Below are 19,460 nucleotides of genomic sequence, written 5' to 3'. Positions count from 1 at the left end.
GTGCACCATTACTACCATGACTATACCGTACGATTCCAGCTCAGATTTCTTCCATGTCTAAAACACCAAGAGCAGCTAGACTTGCAATCTCTGAGACAGGTTCAGACTACTATTCTATCTGTACTTGCTTCTTCAGTAGGAGACATACAACTTATTTCTCAACTAGCATTGCTCACTTCAGCTATGGAGTTTATCACACTAGTGAGATCCTGCAGGCAAACAGGATTTAAACGGGATTTAACGCGAAGAAAACCCGTAAATGGCCTAAGTTTATCACACGTCGTTGCAGTTAATGTGAAATAACGCGAAGTTAAACTGCAGTTAAAGTAAGGTTGCCATAACCCGGTGGGGGGCGTGCATTTCCCGTTTTTGGACTGTTCTGCACGGTCACGGTACGGTTTGGCGTTTCTCCCGGGTCTTCCCCCGCTCCTGGGCTTTGTTACCGTGCCTTGGCTGCTCTTGCCTTGGCTGCTCTTTGTTACTGTGCCTTGGCTGCCTGTTGGGCTCTGTCTGTCGGAGGCTGGAGCTCCTCCTATTGGCTGGCAGGCTGGCCAATAGCAGAACAGTCCTTTCCCTGCTTCAGGAGTCTCGCCTCTGTTTACTTCCTGCGGCCATGTGGGCTGGCCAGGGACTGAGCCCACCGAGGCAGCAGAGGAGAGGACCAAAGGGGCTGGGGGAGGGGAGGGATGCCGAAAACGTTCGGCATCCCTCCCCTCCCCCAGCCCCTTAGGGGAGGGCAAGAGAGCTCTGCCCCAGGGCCCCCAGCCAAAGGTAGGGTTGCCTAAAAAACATGCAGCAGCAGGCAGGGAGGGAGATGGCATCTCTTGAAGCCAAGCTCCAGCAATTCATTCCGTTGTTGTTGTTGTTGTTGTTGTTGTTGTTTGCCTTCAAGTCGTTTTGGACCAAGGCAACCCTATCCTGGGATTTTCTTGGTCCACTCCTTCTTCCCCTCCTTTCTCCTTCTTTTCTCACTTCTCTTCTTCCTCGTCCTCGTCCTCCCAGTGTGTGTGTGTGTGTGTGTGTGTGTGTGTGTATGTGTGTGTGCTGTAGTGTGGAGGGCTTTCTGGGGCTTGCCTTGGGTGGGTGCCACTGCCTTCCGCCCCTGGCCAGAGGAGGCCCAGAGCCCTTCCGTCTGTTGGGGCCCTGCTCTTCTCCCCCCCCCACTTTGCCCCAAGATGGCTCCCTCCAACAAGACCCCTGGGGAGGCTCTTCCCAAGTGTCAGGCACCTCCTGTGTTGTCATTTCATCATCAGGTGGTTTTAGTGGCAAGCTTTGCCATTGCCTTCCTCTGAGGCTGAGACAGTGTGACTTGGGTGTGTGCAAGAGTGTGTGTGTGTGTGCATGCACCTTCAAGGGGTTTTCTTGGGAGGTTTGTTCAGAGAGGGTTTACCTTTGCTTTCTTCTGAGGCTGAGAGTGTGTGACTATCTCAAAGGTTTTCAGAGGGGGTTTGCCTTCACCTTCCCTTAAGACTGAGAGAGTGTGACTAGCCCAGTGGGGTTTTTTAATGCCCAAGCAAGGGATTGCACCCTGGGCCTCCTCCACCAATGCCTCCTGCTGCACTTCCTGAGATGCATTTAACCTCAGAGGTGATCCAAAATCTCCATGTCTTTGAATTCAGTTTTATTATTATTTGAAAGAAAGAAGTTGGCAGCATGAGCTTTCCCAAAGCCTGCTTCCTCAGATGTATTTAGTCTCACAGGTGATCCAAAATCTGTCTTTGAATTGTATTCTTATTATTCTTATTCTTATTATTATTATTATCTGAAAGAAAGAAGTTGGCAGCATTGCTTTCCCAAAGCCTGCTTCCTCAGATGCATTTAGTCTCACAGATGCAACAAGATCTCTATAACATAAGGATTTATATTAATTTTTTTAAAAAAATGTTAATATTTTTAGCTTTTAGTTGGTTATGGCCTCCATTTTTATTGAATGCCCCACTTTTTGGGTAAATTTTGTCCAGCATTTGACCTACACTTTGGTCTAAATATTGTCCTAGAAATTTTGGGTTGGGCATTGTGATTTTATGATTTTCGTTTGATGTAACTGTTAAGGATTATTTTATGGAACCCGCCTTGATCCATAAGAGAGGTGGGATAATAATTATAATTATATTTTCCCTACATTTTCCCTGGTTTGGTGGTAGAGAATTATGGCAACCCTACTCCAAAGGAGCCGCATGAGTCACGTCATCAACACACACCCCATGTAAACAGTGGTGTGCCAAGATGGTGCCCACGGTGCGCAGTAGGACTCGAGACATTAAAAAACATAGGGGGCCCAAATGTACTTTCTGCCCCAGGGCCCCTAAAGGCCAAGCTACGGGCCTGGAGTCAGTTTGCAAAGGGACCTATTATTGTTGTTGTTGTTATTATTATGCAAAGACCTAGCTGTGTGAGTCAGTTTGCAAAGGGACCTTCCATGATTATCATCATCATCATCATCATCATCTTCATTATTGTTGTTGTTGTTGTTATGCAAAGACCTAGCTGTGTGAGTCAGTTTGCAAATGCCCAAATGTGCTGTGTGTGTGTTTTGGAATGGGGGAGCGGGGTGGCCAGAAAGGGAAATACATTTCTGCCATCTGTCTAGGAATAATGCCCAAATGTCCTCCATTTTGATCATGCCTAAGAAACATGCATTTATATTAACATTTTTAAAAAAAATCATCAATTTTTTCACATGTCCTCCATTTTGTATAAAACGTGTCCTACATTTGAAAATATTGTCCTACATTTGTCCTACATTTGTCCCGGTTTGGAGGTCCTGACTTATGGCAACCCTAAGTTAAAGAGGAGAAAACCGGGAGCTTTTTACTTTCAGAATAATCTGAAAGTAAAAAGCTGCCAGTTTTCTCCACTTTAACTGCGGTTTAACTTCACGTTATTTTGTTTTGTAAGGAATTCGGTGTGATAAACTCCCTGACTTTGCAAGTTTTGTTTAAATTCAAATTTAATTTAAATCTCGTTTAACTCCCATTTGTCCATAGGATCTTGCTAGTGTGATAAAGCTCTATGACAGTGTACAGAGGGCATTTTACCACATTTTTGGCCTTCCTGGACCATTTAATGCCTAGCAGAAGTATTTTTATTCATAGGAAGTGAGTGGAATCTACTTCTGATTCACTTCCTGTTTTAAAAAAGGCTTCTCTTGGGCCTAATTTGCTCAAGATACTAAAAGATAGTGAAAATGTCTTCCACACCCCATAGAGAGCATTTATGGGCATTTAAGTGCATTTTGGGGCATTCTGGAATAGAAAAAAAATGTTTTTTATTGTGGGGAGGGAAGTGTCTTTTGGGAAAAGTTTTACCCCTGGAGTCCGCACTTTGCCCATAACTCCCATGTTGAAGCCATACAGCTTGTCAGATGAGCAAGGAAACTCAGAATCCATTTTACATCTTCTGAAGTACGATCAACTTTGTTGGTCCCTGCTGTGGACGATCCAAAGCCTCTGTCAGTGACAGATTATACACAACCTTTTGCTGACCAGGTGTTCCAGATGTAAGCCTCTTGAACTTGATATCAAGCAGCTTGAGCTTTTTCCTTCCTTGCTAGAAGCAATATGTAAGTCTTGGACGATCCGATCCATGATTCCACCAATCTTTCAGAAGACAGAAAATCAGGATGGAGGATACCGATTGAGGCTACGTCTTCAACATTCCCAATCTGAACTCTTTCATAATGAATGCTGCCTGTTGCCTTGTTGAAATCATCTCAGAGATCCTAATCCCACTGACATAAAAGGGAAGATGTTGGATACAATGGCATGAAAATTCGGTACAACTGCAGCACTCTCAGTAAGAATTGCAGACTATGAAACTTGGATGGGCATGTACCAGCAGTGCCTGTGGAAGAAGATTATGCCCTTCCTGGAGCACCTACCAGAAAATGACAGAAAGGTGGTACTGATCTCCCAAACTGAAGTCTGTTGTGTCAGCAGATCAATATCTTATGCAGCTGGCTGTAGCAGCAGGATGCTTGCAGAAGCAATCATATTACACCACACTTGGTTTAGGTCGGCAGGTCTCCCATTGAAGACCTGTCAAATTCCCCAGTGTGGCCACAAATTCCCTGAGCTCCTCTAAACTCCATCATTTGGGGGTGGTGGAAAAAGGAAAACTTTGTCTCCAGAGATCTGTAAGGCTGTATTTCTCCATTTCAAGAGTATTTCCTTCTTGAACATGTTTTGGGCCAATACCATCTTCTTTTCAATCCAGTCATTTCCAGATTCAGAGAAATGGGTGAGTGTGGCTCATAGTAGGAAGAACAGGACAATTACAGTCCTAGAACCTTTGCAGCTTCCCCCTGTTGCTTTAGGTCCAAAGGTAGGTCCTAAAGGTTGAGAGCAGGCAGATCTATCTTTTAACTGTGTAAGAGGATAGGGTTCAAGCCCCCTCCATATGGTGATCATTCCACAAGAAAGAACTGACACAGTAGTGAATTACAAGCAGCCACTGGATGTCAGCAACAGTTCATGTCCTTCTAGCCTAAATATTGGAATCCAGGAGTTGTGAGGAGAATTCTGTTATTTTCTCAAAATATATGCCTGCAACATTGTTTCCAATCACTCTGCTTAAGTTAATGAACCACCCCCTCTTCTTGCCAATATGCATATACCAGCAAGAAAACAATTGCATATCTGTTCCACTAGAAGTAGCATCCAAGTTTTGTTCCTACCATTTTTTGGCAATAATTTCAAAGCCGGACTATTGCCTTCTCTCTTCTGCTCAGTGTAAGAATCTGACCAGAAAGGCAATATGACAACAAAGAAGTTAATTTCCTCTACTTTCTGTGTTTGTATGCTTTTAGGGGATGACATAGTCCTCACATACCCCAGCTTTTTCCCCCTCATCCTTGCTCTGGAATGAACCCATTACTTGTTTTCCTTGCACCATGATAACTGAGTCCATGTGATTTTTCTGTATGGTTAGTGATAGTCATCTGTGGCCTCTTTCTGTCAACAGTTCATTTTTGTTCAACAAGACTGTAGCCACTGGTCTGAGATAACACATGCACACATAGTTCCATGTCCTGTTTATTTTTCTAAGTACTGTGAATTCATTTCATCTTATCCCTTTTTCCCTTTCTTTTCTTTTTTTTTTTTTACTAACTAGTGTTCCAATGTACATGTGTTTAAAAAAAGATTTGGGATAATTTGCTGTGTAAATAATTACCGTAATATCAAAGATATTTTAGACACATAAATTGGAAATGTGTTGTCCTCAGCAGTTTTAAGATTTGAATCAAGAATAGCACAGGTGGAATTCTTCTCATGATGCTCCTCATAGCTGCAGGAACTTGGGCAAAGTGCACTTGCTCAGTTTCCGCCATTCCCACTTCCTGTTACAGCCCTCAGGAGTACCTTTTTAGCATGCACAGGAAGAGTGAAAGATGCATCTTGTGTGCTGTTATAAATCCTTGTTAAGATGCTTGGGAATAGATGGTGATCAACATGTATCTTATTTACTTATTTTAAAATTTGTTGTGTATATCTTTCCAGAACAGTTAATGAAGAGGCTTCATGAAAATATAATAAAAACAATAACACTCACCATTAGAATACAATAATGCCTAGCTGCTTACTGCCAGAAAGTTAGTGCACGCTAAAATTAGGATGACATGAACAATTGCATTGTCCATAAACATTCAGAATAACTTCAGTCTCATCCAAAGATGAGATGAAATGTAACTACTATATTACATTATTCCTACTTGTGTGCTTTGCTTTGCCAGGAACTTTGAGATAGATAGAACCGAATTGTCTATTAAGAGGGTTAGCTATTATTAAAAAGTAGTTAGCTGCCTTCGAGTTGATCTTGACTCATGGCGAACTTGTGAATGAGATATCTCCAAGCCCTCCTGTCCTTTTCCTCTCTGCTCAACTCCTGTAGGCTCAGACCCATGGTCTCTCGGACTGAATCTAGTCATCTGGCATGTGGTCTTCCTCTCTTTTTGCTGCCTTCTACCTTCCCTAGCATTATAGTCTTTTCTAATGAGTCACCCCTTCTTATGATGTGGCCGAAGTATGACAGCCTCAGTTTAGTCATCTTGGCTTTCAGGGAGAGTTCAGGCTTGTTTTGTTGTAGGACCCAATTGTTTGTCTTTTTGGCCATCCACGATATCCTCAGCCCCTTTCTCCAGCACCATATCTGAAATGAATTAACTTTTAATTCAGACTAAAATCCAACATATTGACATGAAAGCTGCTAGCCATCACTGCTGTAACAATGGTCTTTATCTGAATGTTTAGCTATACTAAAATGCACTGTGTATAGTTTGGGATAGCAAGAATCAGATTCCCCATGTTTCTCACAATAAAATGTGTCTCTTTTTAAAGATACAGGTTGTATCTTGTTAACAGTTTAGCACTGAACTGGGAACTAATAAGTAGATAATTATAAGTGGGTTCATGCCAGCAAGATTTCATGTATCTGCAGTACAGTCTATAAGTGTTTTTTTGTAACAGACAGGTGGAATTAAATGGTTGTACTTACATAGCATTCCACCTCTCACAGAACCATATAAATAGGCTCTTGGCTGTGTACAAATCTGGTTAAAAATTAGAATTTTTCATTAGAATTCAGGATCCCTGTGCCAACCTTTCTTGCTGTGGATATACAAAGACAAGTGAAATTTAACCTCTTGAAGTTTTATCTTTTCAGTTTAAAAAGGTGTCAAGCTGAAAATGATACCATTTCACATATCTTTCTAGTTGATAAGGAGGATTTTCTTGATTCTGTTTACAAATGCTCAGTCTTACTGTGATAAATAAAATCGTGTGCTATTGAAAAGTCTGTTTCTGAAAGGATACTGCACTGCTAGTTGCCAGTAAAAATGTTATTTTCATTAGACATGTCATAGGTGCATTCTGTATGATGTCTCCACGCAGTAAGAATAAGCAAATGACCTAGTTTGGCAGACGCCACAAAAGCCACAAAATACTCTGGGGATAGTTAAGTATGCTAGGCAAATATTTCAAATCTATCTTTGTTTTGAATGTGAATCACTGCAATTTTATGTGTCATTACAGCTATTTATTCATTGTTTTTAATTAGGTAAAATTCTAAAGTACTACAGGAAATCTTTTTTGAAACCATTGGCCCTTTCCATTTAGTCTTATCTCAAGTTCCAGTGGCTGTTTTTACCAGAAACAACAGAACCTCTTATACACCACAAGGAATCAACCTTGGGAAATAAGACGTCATGAGGAGACATGACTATAATACAAGTGTCGGTCTGAAATTCACATCATTGCATACAAATATATATATATATATATATATATATATATATATAAATAATTAAAAGTAGCCTCAGGAGGCAAGAGTTTTGAATATTTTTGCTCACAATTCCCCTATTTTCCTGAAAGTTCAAGATTAATTGTCCTTGTCCTTTCTCCTGGGAGAGAGCTGCTTGGGGCCAGAGGAGATAAAGGCCTGAATACTTATAGACCTGAAGTACATGGTCTGGAAGGAGCAGCCAGAAGCTTCTCCAGCCACGATCAGGCCAGGACAGCCCACTCCCGAAGTAGGTTGCCACTGCAATCCCAAGCAGGTTGCTGGCAGGAGTGAATTTAAGCCACTCCTTAAAGAGCCAGCTTTTACCAGCCTGGAGTGGCCTTGGCGCAGCTTCCGGCCACTTTGGGGGCATCCATCCTCTAAATGCCACACCCCCAAACAGCCGGAAGCTGCCTTATTTGACCCTTGTGTTTTGGGTCATAGTCTGTCCCATTTGTTGTCCCAGTTAAGCTTATAACTGTATGTCTGGCATATAGTGGGTCGTCCACATTCACTGGGGTTAGAGGCACAGAATCCTCATGAAAGTGGAAAAACCAGAAATAATAATAATAAAAAACTTTTTTAAAACCCCAGGGAACACCTCCCTAGGAATCTCTAAGTCCTCTGGTGTGATTCTGTGGTCAGCCTCCAACGGAAGATGACCACAGAGTCACATTGGAGGACTTAGAGATTCCTAGAGAGAACATATTTATCAAATTTGCAAATAATCAGATCCAACAAAGTCAAAGCCACAAATGTTTAGGGCCGATTTGTACTTTTAAGTGCTTCCCATTTTATATTTTGAACTTGAGTATTAAAACAACATCTGAACTGTAATCACAAAATTCAAAGTGCTGTGGATTGTGAATTAGTCAGACTCATTTGAATGGCTGAGTTTCACCATAGTAAATCATAGTAAATTCGGGAATGCAAACATTATACTATTCTGCTTTTGCGTTTGTTACATGAAAACATGCTTTTAAAAACTCTTGTGCAGGATTCATTATTAAAGTGTGAATGATGTATGAGTAGAGCCAGTGTGGTGTCTTGAACTGGAATTCTGGGAGACCAGGATTTGAATACCCACTACTCAACCACTGAAACCTACTGGATGACCATTCGTAAACTGTACTTTCTTAACCTTAAAGAAAGGCAGTGGGAAACATATGAATAAATCTCGGTAAGATAACCTCATGATAGGATTTCCATAAATCAGAGGTGATTTGAAAGTGCATTTCAACAAGCAGCCTCTATGTGATTTGCAGGTTGAATGGCATGCATTCTCATGTAATGCAAAACTAGTTTAGTGTAAAGGTGACAATTGTGTAGCCTTCCAGATGTTGTTGAACTGTAACTCCCAGCAGTATTGCCAAGGTGAGGAATCTTGGAGCCCTCCCTCCATTCCATCTGCCATTGCCCTGGCCTTGGATGGAGAGAACCAGCAGTATCTTCTGGACTTGATCCCCTTTCCTACTGCCATTCCTTCTTCATATTTTTCTTTCTTTCTTTCTTTCTTTCTTTTGGTCGTATTTTTAAAATTCTAAGTCAGAGGGCAGGGTACTGTCTAATTAACAATTTGTAAGCCTCTCGGGCAGAAGAATCCCCAGAGTATAAATACTCTGAATGAATGATGAAATTCAGGGACACATACAGTTCGCTACACCTTCCCATCAGGAAGAAGGATCCCAAGTGAAGTGTCCGTCTTCTAAATCCCCTCTCTTCTTGCAGAGCTGGGAGAAGTACTTTGTTTATTTTTAGCATCACAGAGTCTTGGTTTAGAGTTATGTACCAGCCAGACAATGGTTTAATGAAATACATTCTTGTTAGTGAAAAAAGTCAAATTCACAGACATTAAACCAAGCCATCATCTGTAGAAAGTTTACTGTGGCAAAATTCCCTTGGTGTGTGGGTAGATGGAAGAGGAGTGGGGAGTGAATGAGACTTGAATTGCACTTTGCGAGCCTGAAAGCTGTTGCTCTGGGACTGATTCCTGAATAGAAATTCATAGGAATGAGTTGCCATTAGTATGTTTGGTGGGAAAATGTCCATATTTGTAAGAATTACACTTGGCCCTGCCCACTCTGCTTTCATTCCACCTACTCTGTCTGTGGTCCCTGTAGCTTATCCCAGTTCTGGAATGAGACCCTGGTACTATTCTCAAATTGAAATACAGACCTGAACTGAAAAAGATTCCCTACCCTTGGATTAGTGTTATATGAACAAGCCACTGTGCTTGTATTTCTTATGTAAAATCCATTTTTGTGATTCATCCAGGCCTATGTTCATATTGTGTTTGTAGACAATTAATTGGCTTCATTTTAGAAATTTCCCCCTTTGCTCTCACCCAGGGGAATAAATATACATTATTTATTAACTGAAAGCAATATTCCCTGCAAAACAAATACCGTTGCGTATAATTTTTTGATTACACAGTCGAAATATATTTGACTAATCAAATAAGATTTTTCTGAGTGGATAACATTTTCCACATCAAATACATATTTGTAGATTTGGCTTATCAGTAGTAAATACACAAGATGAACTTATTCCATGATAGGCATTTTTTACAATGGAGTTGTTTGGTCCTCTGAATTAACAAAGATGCAATGTATTATTTTCTGCCATACATTTTTATTTGTGGTAAAAACTGTTTTTTCATTTCTGACATGGTTGGATGGTTGTGGGCTGGTGGTGCTGAAGGGGAGAAAATATTTCCTAAGCTAGTATAGAGAATCCTCTCAAGTCTTTTTTAAAGAAATGTTTTATCTTGCTTGCTGTTTTCCAGTGGTTTTCAGATGTCATACTGCCAAGTGTGGGTTTTGTTCTCTGAAATATGTATATACTAGTTGATGGGGGGGGGGGAGTTTTAGTGTTCCTTCCCCATTCCATCAGTGTTGTCTTTGAAATTGTATTAGTTTGTGTTTTATATGATGAAGGTGCTGGGTGTCTATATACACATAATTTTGTGTTTAATGTAGTACATTTCTTTTTTCTCTTTTTTTCATCTAGTTTTCCTTGTCTAAGGGTTTTTCACACGGACAAAAAACAACAATTTCACCCTGTTTCGAGCCTTGGCTGTTTACACAATGCACAAGGCCAAAATGGGGAGAAACTGGGACAAGGCCATGCTCTGTGGTGAAAATTGGAGCAAAATAACTCCCTTTGCTCCGCTCTAACATGGAAAGTGTCCATTATTGCAATGGTGTATAAACAGCATGACAGGAGTGTGGGAATGCCCAGGTGGCTTATGGAAGCGGTCTGGATAATGCACCCTTTTGTCAAGCGTACAGGCACATGAGTGGCCAGTTGCACCATCGACCAATCACATCAGTAAAATTATGACAAACATGGCAATAATGCAATGTATGTATTAAAAACAAAGACAAACTGGCTAGACTAACAGGAGGCCATGGGGTGGAGGGGGTGAAACAAAGCATGTATGAGGGGCTTCCATGAATGTGCTTTGCCAATAAAGATTTTCATATCAGTGCTTACTGTGGGGTAAGTACTGGTAAAACGGCAGTAAAATGTTTAGGAAGCTCGTGTGTTTGAAATTGTCCACTCGCCTCAGCATCCCTGAATCATTTGGGGAACAACCATTCCCCATTAACAGAAACTTTGTGTTGATGGGAAATGGCTGCTTCCCAAATGATTCAGGAACACTGGAGCAGTCATGAGTGGTGTGTACATGCAATGGTGCACCCACATGTCATCGTCGCATGGCTCGTTTGGGAGGGGCGCTGGTAAGATGGCACACGGGCTTCGCTGGAAAGGCTAGCTGCGTATGGATGCCCAGCCCTCCAGAGCACTAAAATCGGCTCCACTGCGGCACTTTTGGCTGCCTGTACCAGGCCAGAATTATTACTTTTTAGTTAGGACAAATATGGCCTAAATATCCTAAAGGCACCAGATACCATCTGATCTTGGAAGCTATGCAGGATCAGCTCTGGTTAGTACTTGGATGGGAGAACACCAATGAACTATATTTCAGAGGCAGAAACAGGCAAAACCATATCTGAGCATTACTTGCCTAAGAAAACCCTATGAAATTTATGGGGCCACCATAAATCAACAAACATAGTTAGGATTAGATTCATGTTTTGACACAATTGCTTGTTGAAAACTACTTTAATGAAGAATAAATTTCTAAACTATTATTTTATTAGTGTGATTAGTTTTAAATTACACTTGCTATATTTGTCACGCTCAGATACTAATAATGTTTTGATTTTAGAATAGATACAGCTGTTAGAGCATTCTTTTTGGGCTCATCCTCAGAACTTTCTTTATCCCTCTGAATTAGTATGCCATCCACTGGGATGATTTGGTGGGTTGCAGACTTACCTCCCCATTATGTGTAGCATGGAAAGGGCAGTCATTTGTTTCATCCGAGTTGACAGTCTTGTTGCTTTCAGCACTGAGTAGGGGCTGTTTCTCAAAATGTCTAAGTGTAAAAGAAGTTAACAGAAAGGCTTCAGTCTAACACACAAGAAGAATTTCTGAACTCCTACTGATTTTAATTATATTACTTAAAGGCAAGAGATCTGAAGCACATTTAATTGTGTACTACATTTTTCCCATGCCACATAACAATTTATTACTGTCTTATTGTTCCTCATTTTACATTTTACTTGCTTCTGTGGTTGACTAAGTTAAGAGTTCTATCAGAAATGGATCCACAGAGTCTGAACCATTTTGTTTAATTGTTTGTTTTACAAAACTTTGATCTTATATTGATTAGTATGGAAGGAAGACATTGAGCAAAATGGGACTGGACCTCAATTTATTTTAATCTCAATTTAAAAGCTGGTAAAACATTGATGTCTTGGACTTTCCAAGGCTTTTAGGCAAAGATTCACTTCCTTTCTCCAACTCCACATAGACGTTTTCCCCACTCCAAGAAATTATAGTATGGGGAGGGAGAGGTTGTACTATTACCTTTCCTCCAGCAAAAGAAAAATCTATCTGAAATGTTACCATTTTCTTAGATATAATATGATTTGGAAAGAATCCCGCAATTACAATAAATCATAGTGGATAATTCCTTTGAGACTAAATCTTGATTAATTTGACATTCTTTGCATTCTCCCCTGATTTCATGAGGCTGTTTACCAACAGAGAATGGAACATGCTGAGAGGAATGAAGGAGATAAAGCAGCAGTCTTGTTGAAGAGCTTATTATTATGTTTTTCTCTCCCATCTCCCTTTTCTTTAACAGTGAATGGTGTCTACAATCACTGTAATTTGATATCTGAGAAGAGTAACATGATGGACATGGACATGTCAAATAGCATGGGGCCTGTGTGTCGACAGAACCTGCACATCCACTCAGGAAACTCACTTACTCGAGACCACCCATTGCCTTGTGAGAGACTCCTACATGTTAGTCAGCTGAATTTATCTCGCTCAGACACGAGGTATTGCTTTCACCTTTTATTGCCTTATATGTTCTGTCATTTTAAAAGTTGTCATAGTTCTGAAAATTCCATCTTCAGAATGAATCAGTAGTTGCATTCATCTGCTTTCATCAGTTTGAACTTGTCAGGGAACACACCTCAAGCACGTACTCAATTTCTGTTCAGCTTTTGAGAATTTAAGGAAAAACGCTGCTTCCGAATCTGATTACTCTACAGTCTGAGAGAAAAGGATTCCAGCAGTTATTTCATCCGGTTCTTTGTGAATGCATGAAACCTATAGGCTGCAGTGATTCTAATACAGTGTGCCCTTGATATCTGCTGAGATTTGGTTCCAGGATTTCCCATGGGTACCAAAAATCCATAGATGCTCAAGTCCCATTATACATAATGGTAAAATGATTCCCTTATATAAAATGGCAAAATTAAGGTTTGCATTATGGAATTGATGTATTTTTAAAACATTTTCAAGCCATGGATGATGGAATCAGTGGCTAAAGAATATGTGGATATGGAGGGCCAACTGTGGTTACTCAGCCTCTGTTTACGAAGCTTTAATAAAGAAGATTTCACTACTTTCTGAAGTGAGTTTTCCTATTGTCTAGAAGTGGCAGGTATTATCAGGTAGTTTTTCCTTATGTTATGCCATTCTTTTAATTAGAACCCATTGATTTGGGTTCTGTGTTCTAGAGCAATTGCAAACAATTTTGCCCTATTGTATATGTGATTGCCATTCAAATATTTGAAGTGGTTATCAAACTATGTCTTAATCAGTATTCAAAGATATAACTGTGTTAGTTTGGACCAGTGAACAAAGAGATCTTCTAGCAGACTCAGAGTGAAGTTTTGTCCCTTAAGCTTTTGTAGACCATTAATCAGATACATGAAATGAAATCTACGAAAGCTTATATATGCTACAAACTTCTCCCTCAGTTAGCCTCAAAGGTAGTACAACATCCCTTTGCATGTCCTAATCAGTTTTCTCCAGAAACACAACCTCTGGTATGATTTAATGTGCCAAAAAGTAAGGTTAACCAGTCACAGATACTGTTTGTTTGTTTTCCCTCCCTCTTTTTCTCTTTCTCTCTCTGCCAAACATGTAGTGTTCTCATGCATAGATGATGATTAGATTATATACAAAGTTGGGAAAGTGAACATTGCCTGATGTTTTTCAATCACTCTAGTTAATGGATATTGGGTTATATGCAAACAATATAATTTCAATAAAACACATAATTGATATTTGATTCTGAGACTTGAATATGAAAGTTACACACACACACACACACACACACACAGTATTGTGAGTTGGTTATTATTGGACCACTGAAAAGAATTTAGAAACATGGCAAGCTTTTCCATTCACTAGAGCTTTGCTTCAGGCTTAAAAGGTAAAGGTAAAGGCAATCCCTTGACATGAATGTCTAGTCATAACCAATTGTAGGGGGCAGCGCTCATCTCTGTTACTAAGCCGAAGAGCCAGCATTGCCCGAAGACTACTGTGCTGGTCATGTGGCCAGCATGACTGTACCAAATGCTGTTACCTTCCCACCAAAGTGGTACCTATTTATCTACTTGCATTGCAACCTTCTGAACTGCTAGATTGGCAGAAGCTGGGACTAGTGACAGTAGCTCACCCCATCATGCAGCACTTGAGCCTCGAATTGTCAATTTCCAATCTTCCAATTGTCAGAATTGGTGGCTTAACCTTAAGCTTCAGGCTTAGGTGTACAATTTGGATGACTGAGGAAGGTATACAATGGTATGAAAAATCCAGAAATCTGGCCAAATTTATAGGCAGACTGTCTTGCAAGATGCAGATTGCAGAACCAATGAAGAAAAAAAAATAGTTAAGATTTCAATTTATGAATTATTTCTTCACTAGCTGTAATCCCTAGAAAGCTGTCCATTGCCTCAATATTTGGCCATTGAAATGGTTTAGAGCAGACATATAGGAACAACATACTTATGTCAGCAAAGCAGGATGCAGTGGGCCCTTGGCTGGAGTTTGGTTCCAGTATTTGCCATGGATACCAAAATCCATGGAAGCTTGTCTCATTAAATACAATGGTGTAGTAAAATGCCCCCCCCCCCTTTTAAATGCCAAAATCAAGGTTTCCCTTTGGGAGTTTATATATTTAAAAAATATTTTCAAGTCATGGATTGTTGAATCCATGGATAAAGAATCCATGGATATTTTGGGGGGGAGGTCAACTGTACATTAATGGTCGGAAGCAACAGTTGAAAAAGCACATTAAAGCAAAACTAGTAGTCTTACTTAGTGATTGGGGAGAGATGGAAACCTCATTTAAAAATAGTCATATGAAAAAACTTCTTCATCTGGCTTTAAATCTCAGCCAGGAGTAGGTAATCTTGGCATTCCAAAAGGAAATAACAAGATAATATTTGGCTACTGCATCTCTTTAATTTTTTTTTATACATATGCTTTACTTCTGTTGTATTATCAGTAGATTTCTATTTCTTTGTTTGTCTTTATTAATTGTAGAAATGTTTAAAGTTCAGTGTTTAATTTATTCCAAAAATAATATTTTACTGATAGTTTTTTGTGGATTTTTAGGGCTATGAGGCTGTGTTCTAGAAAAGTTTATTCCTGATGTTTTGCCAGCAGCTGTGACTGGCCTCTTCAGAGAATGCTGGCATGGAAGAGAATGGGGTATATACAGTATATACCAGTTATGGCGAATCTTTTAAGGACAGAGTGATCTTGGCAAGTTAATTAAACAATTCACATCTGCTTAGGAAGGCAATTGATTTCAGTAAAATATTGCGAAGTCAAAGACTTTCATGGCCAACATCCATATTTTTTGTGGGTATTTTAGACTATGTTCTAGAAGAGTTTATTCCTGACCTTTCTCCAGCAGCTGTGGCTGGCATCTTCAGAGAATGCTTGCATGGAAGAGAGTGGGGTATATATACTGTTGGTAGAGAGGAGGTGATTTGAATGTTAATATCGTTCTCTTGTTAAATGGCAAGGCCTACAGAGTGTCCATTAACTTAATGATCCATTGTCTGCTGGGAATCCCCCTCACCCTGGGTGGTTTTCATTTGTATTTGCTGGGCCTTGATTTTGCTATTTTTCAAGACTTTGTTCACTTTAAGGGTTTCTTCTTTCCTGTGGAAATTGCCCAAATGCAATAACTTGCCACAAGTTAAAAGTATTGTCTAAACCCAAAGTCCTACTTTTGTAGAGCTATTGTAATCAACAGGGCTAAAGTTAGTTGTGACCTGTTGTTGTTGCTGTTTGAGTTCAAGTAGTTTCTGTCTTATGGTAAACCAAAGGCAACCATATCATGGGGTTTTCTGGGGCTGAGAGCATGTGACTCACTCAAGGTCACCCAACTGGCCTCCATGGCCAAGCGGCCAAATCCCCTGAATCCAGCATTGCACAACACCACACTGGCTCTCTTGACTTCGGTTCATCTCAGTGGCTCTGCTCTAAATAGGATCAACACTGGATTTAGTTGTCTGCTTCACAATAGAATCATAGACTTGGAAGGGACCACGAGGGCCATCTAGAACCCCTGCCATTCAGGAAAGTAATTACACTGGCTGAAATGAAATATTAGGTAAGTGGACTTACATTCTCTCTCTTCAGTTTTCTCCTCACTTTTGCAGCCCTTCACCCCACATACCTGTGGGAGATTCCTCAACTCTGGAACAGATTTTGAGTAATCATCAGAGGGAGGAAGGGGTGAGAAATTGTTCCCTTACTGTTCCATTGGAGGAAGGGTTTGCTTGTCAACAATCTGCTTTTTTTGCAAAGCAGTGAAACAATTTTGGTTTTTTTTAGAAAATCTGAACAGAAAAAAAAGATCCCTTCAGCTTTGTAGCTTTTATTTGAGATATTTTTATTAATAAATATTCTTTGTCTAAATTGAATCATCCAATCCAAATTTCCATCAACACAGCATTGTAGAAACAAGAACTCTAGCTCAGTCATGGAAATTTTGCTGTTTTGATTTTATTATATATGTTTGTTAACTCCATCTTGACCTTATTATGAATCCACATGGTGCTTACTGCTAACAAGCTGGTTTTATTCTGTCACTGAAGACAATTATGATGCAAAGATAATTGGGGTTGGAGCACACAAAAGAAGGAAGAGAAGACCCTGCTTAGATCTTTTCAGGAGCTGTTTGAAAAATCCATAATGAGGAAATGACAGATGCCTCTATACAGGGGATCATAGTACTCTCTTACGAAATATGAACTCCTTACAACTTTGTCTCAGGGAAGATTCCCAGAACAACACAGGATTAAATGCCACAGAATATGAGAGAGACACTATTGTGATATAAAGCAGCAGGTGACTGAGGTAATTCCCTTTATTCCTAAAGCTTGGCCTAAGGTCTGCAGGTTTTATAATTTTCTCAGTAACTGGAAGAACATAGGCGAGATATCAGTGTTTTGCTCACTCACTTGTTCAGGCACCCCAGAATTTTATGTTTCTGGATGTTCATCAAGAGTGTCTCCCTGTGATGTCCTCTCACTTTCTTTTGGGTATTTTCAAGGCTCTACCCACAGATTTGCCTTGCAAACATCTGACTGTTTAATCTGCCTCCTTCATTTCAGCCTGTCTCAACTAGATCAAAATCTACTGAAGGCAGGTAGGAGCGGTTAAATATTTTTGTATTATAGTAGCTTAGTGTAGTTGCTCATTTTGTGTTCAGTTCCCAGAGAGTTAGTGTGGTGTTGTGGTCTGAGATGGCTCTGGAGATCCAGGCTAGATTCCCTGTTTAGCTATGGAAACACCCTAGGTGGGGTTTTTATTTGTACCTGATTTCGAATTAAGTCTGTAAGCTGCCTAGGACCCTAGTTGTGGAGAAAATGCAGAATATAAGCACTATTATAGAATGTAACAATATGTTACCATGGCAGACTCTTGTATTTCAATGCAAAAGAGTCATTCTTTGCAAACTTACATGGATTTATTGATGTTATTAGTAATCAAAAGGCCCAGAAAAAACATCAAAGCCGTGGAACGACATATTTAGATGATAATGCTGACGTCATAAATGCTTAATGTGAATGAACTTTATTGATATTTAATAGATGTGACTCTCATGTAATGTGTTTGTTGTTTGTTTAATCTTCTATTAATTAATTTTTGGTTTTGGAAAGGTTTAATGTGTGGCTTTTTAAAAAATTGCTTAATATTGATGTTATGCTATTCATAAAATGTAATTAAAATATTTAATTTTTTTTAAAAAGCTGCAGCCAAATGGTGACTTTGGGCAAGTTTGAGCCTAGACCTATGTAGTGGCAGGACAATGCTGAAACTGTATTTTGCTTGTCACTTTTCCATGTATAACAATAGCTCTTCCCATCCAGGGACATAGCTAGGATTTTAGGAAAGGGGGGGGGTCCAGACCAAGTGCCACCATTATAATGGGGCTTGGGTGCTGCAGCAGCGCAGCAGCACACACCATTCATTTTTCTAATCGAAGGGGGGGGGGTCTGGACCCCAAGACCCCCCCCCCCTTGGCTACGTCCCTGTCCCATCCACCCCAGTCAAGTTTCTGGTCCATTTGTATGCAAGTTTCATATGCTAGAAGAAGCATGCATAACTCAAATCCATATTTGTCTTACATGTGCAGGTGGGGTTGATTTAAACTAGGGATGGAAATCATAAGAACTTCCAGATGTTGCTGAACTGCACTTCCTATGTCCTCATCAGGAACCATAATCAGTTATTAGGAATGCTGGGAGTTGCAGTCAGCCTCAGGGGTGGCATGATTCCCACTTCTGGTTGAAAACTGCCACTGTCTTTTTTTTTTTTTTAATTTAACTCTCCCCAAGGATAAAGGTTAATTTCTGCTGGCTGTGCATGTTTGTTCTCATTCAAATTGGTGCTATCTGCAGCCAGGGTGGGGAAAGTATGGTCTGCAGGCTGCATGCAACCCCAAATCTTCTTTTTCAAGAAGATTTTAAAAATCCATTAAAAGTTAAAAAAATAATTCTAAAATTTTGAGTTCTAAATTTTTTAAAGTCCTTTAATTTTTTTCTGGATCAAAGATAAACACTCAAACAACCATAATGCTTCCCAGAATATTCATCCTCACTACCTCATACCATTAAAACTCTGAAAATCAGGCCAAAATCAGCACAAAAAAACACACACACATTAAAAACAGAATTTGGTGTCTGGTCACTTTGAAGATAGATTTTGGACTGTTTTCATGCTGAAGATCAGGAAGTAAAGCCCCCTGGCAGGAAAAAGTAGCCTCCAACCCTGCTACAAATGCCCATCCTAGTGTAGAGTAAGAAAGAAAGATAATATAGAGATCCATGTTAAATGCCATTCTCTGACAATGAGAGGAAAACAATTATGTTGCTGAGTGCAAGATTAAATATTAGGGAAACTTTCAGTATTCCTTAGCAAATACTGCTTTACATATCTGATTTAGTCCTGGATCAGCTTCCTTCATGAATCAGCTTCCATCACATGTACTTTTTCCAATAATTTGTACTGAAAATTTGGCTTTCCTTGTTTCTTAATTTGATATTTCAGACTGCAGAATTTGCAAATATGTGCCAGTTCAGCATGCAGCATGAGCATCCTATATTTAGTCATCAGTCGAAAGTACAGTTGGATGGATTTATCATTAGGTATATTAGCAGATTTTGAATGTCATGGAAAGGCAACAAATTGTTGGTTATTTTCTGTAGTTATTATGTATTTTTAATTACTAAGGGTGGGAGGAAGGTTTTTTTGTTTTTGTTTTCTGTAGGCATTTTATGCTTCATGTG

The 19,460-nt window shown here is 39.8% G+C and overlaps 1 protein-coding gene across 2 annotated transcripts in view; it reads left to right on the top strand.

The window, feature by feature from the left end:
- The first annotated feature begins 740 nt into the window (after window positions 1-740).
- Window positions 741-19,460, top strand: part of GLIS1 (GLIS family zinc finger 1) — a 172,833-nt gene continuing 154,113 nt past the window's right edge. Inside the window, exons 1-2 of one of the 2 annotated variants that reach the window (XM_089515191.1) lie at window positions 741-771; window positions 12,494-12,692. In XM_089515191.1, the coding sequence (XP_089371317.1) occupies window positions 12,541-12,692 (152 nt within the window). In that variant the 5' untranslated portion in view covers window positions 741-771; window positions 12,494-12,540. Of the gene's footprint in view, window positions 772-12,493; window positions 12,693-17,292; window positions 17,318-19,221; window positions 19,320-19,460 lie in introns of those variants that run through there. The other variant, XM_089515192.1, reaches the window with a different exon arrangement.

This window comes from Sceloporus occidentalis, unplaced genomic scaffold (assembly GCF_023333645.1).
Source record: "Sceloporus occidentalis isolate IW3139 unplaced genomic scaffold, rSceOcc1.0.p SCAF_3, whole genome shotgun sequence".
Classification (NCBI taxonomy): domain Eukaryota; kingdom Metazoa; phylum Chordata; class Lepidosauria; order Squamata; family Phrynosomatidae; genus Sceloporus; species Sceloporus occidentalis.
Note: the sequence above shows the minus strand (reverse complement) of the source record. Positions and strands in the feature narration are given on the sequence as shown.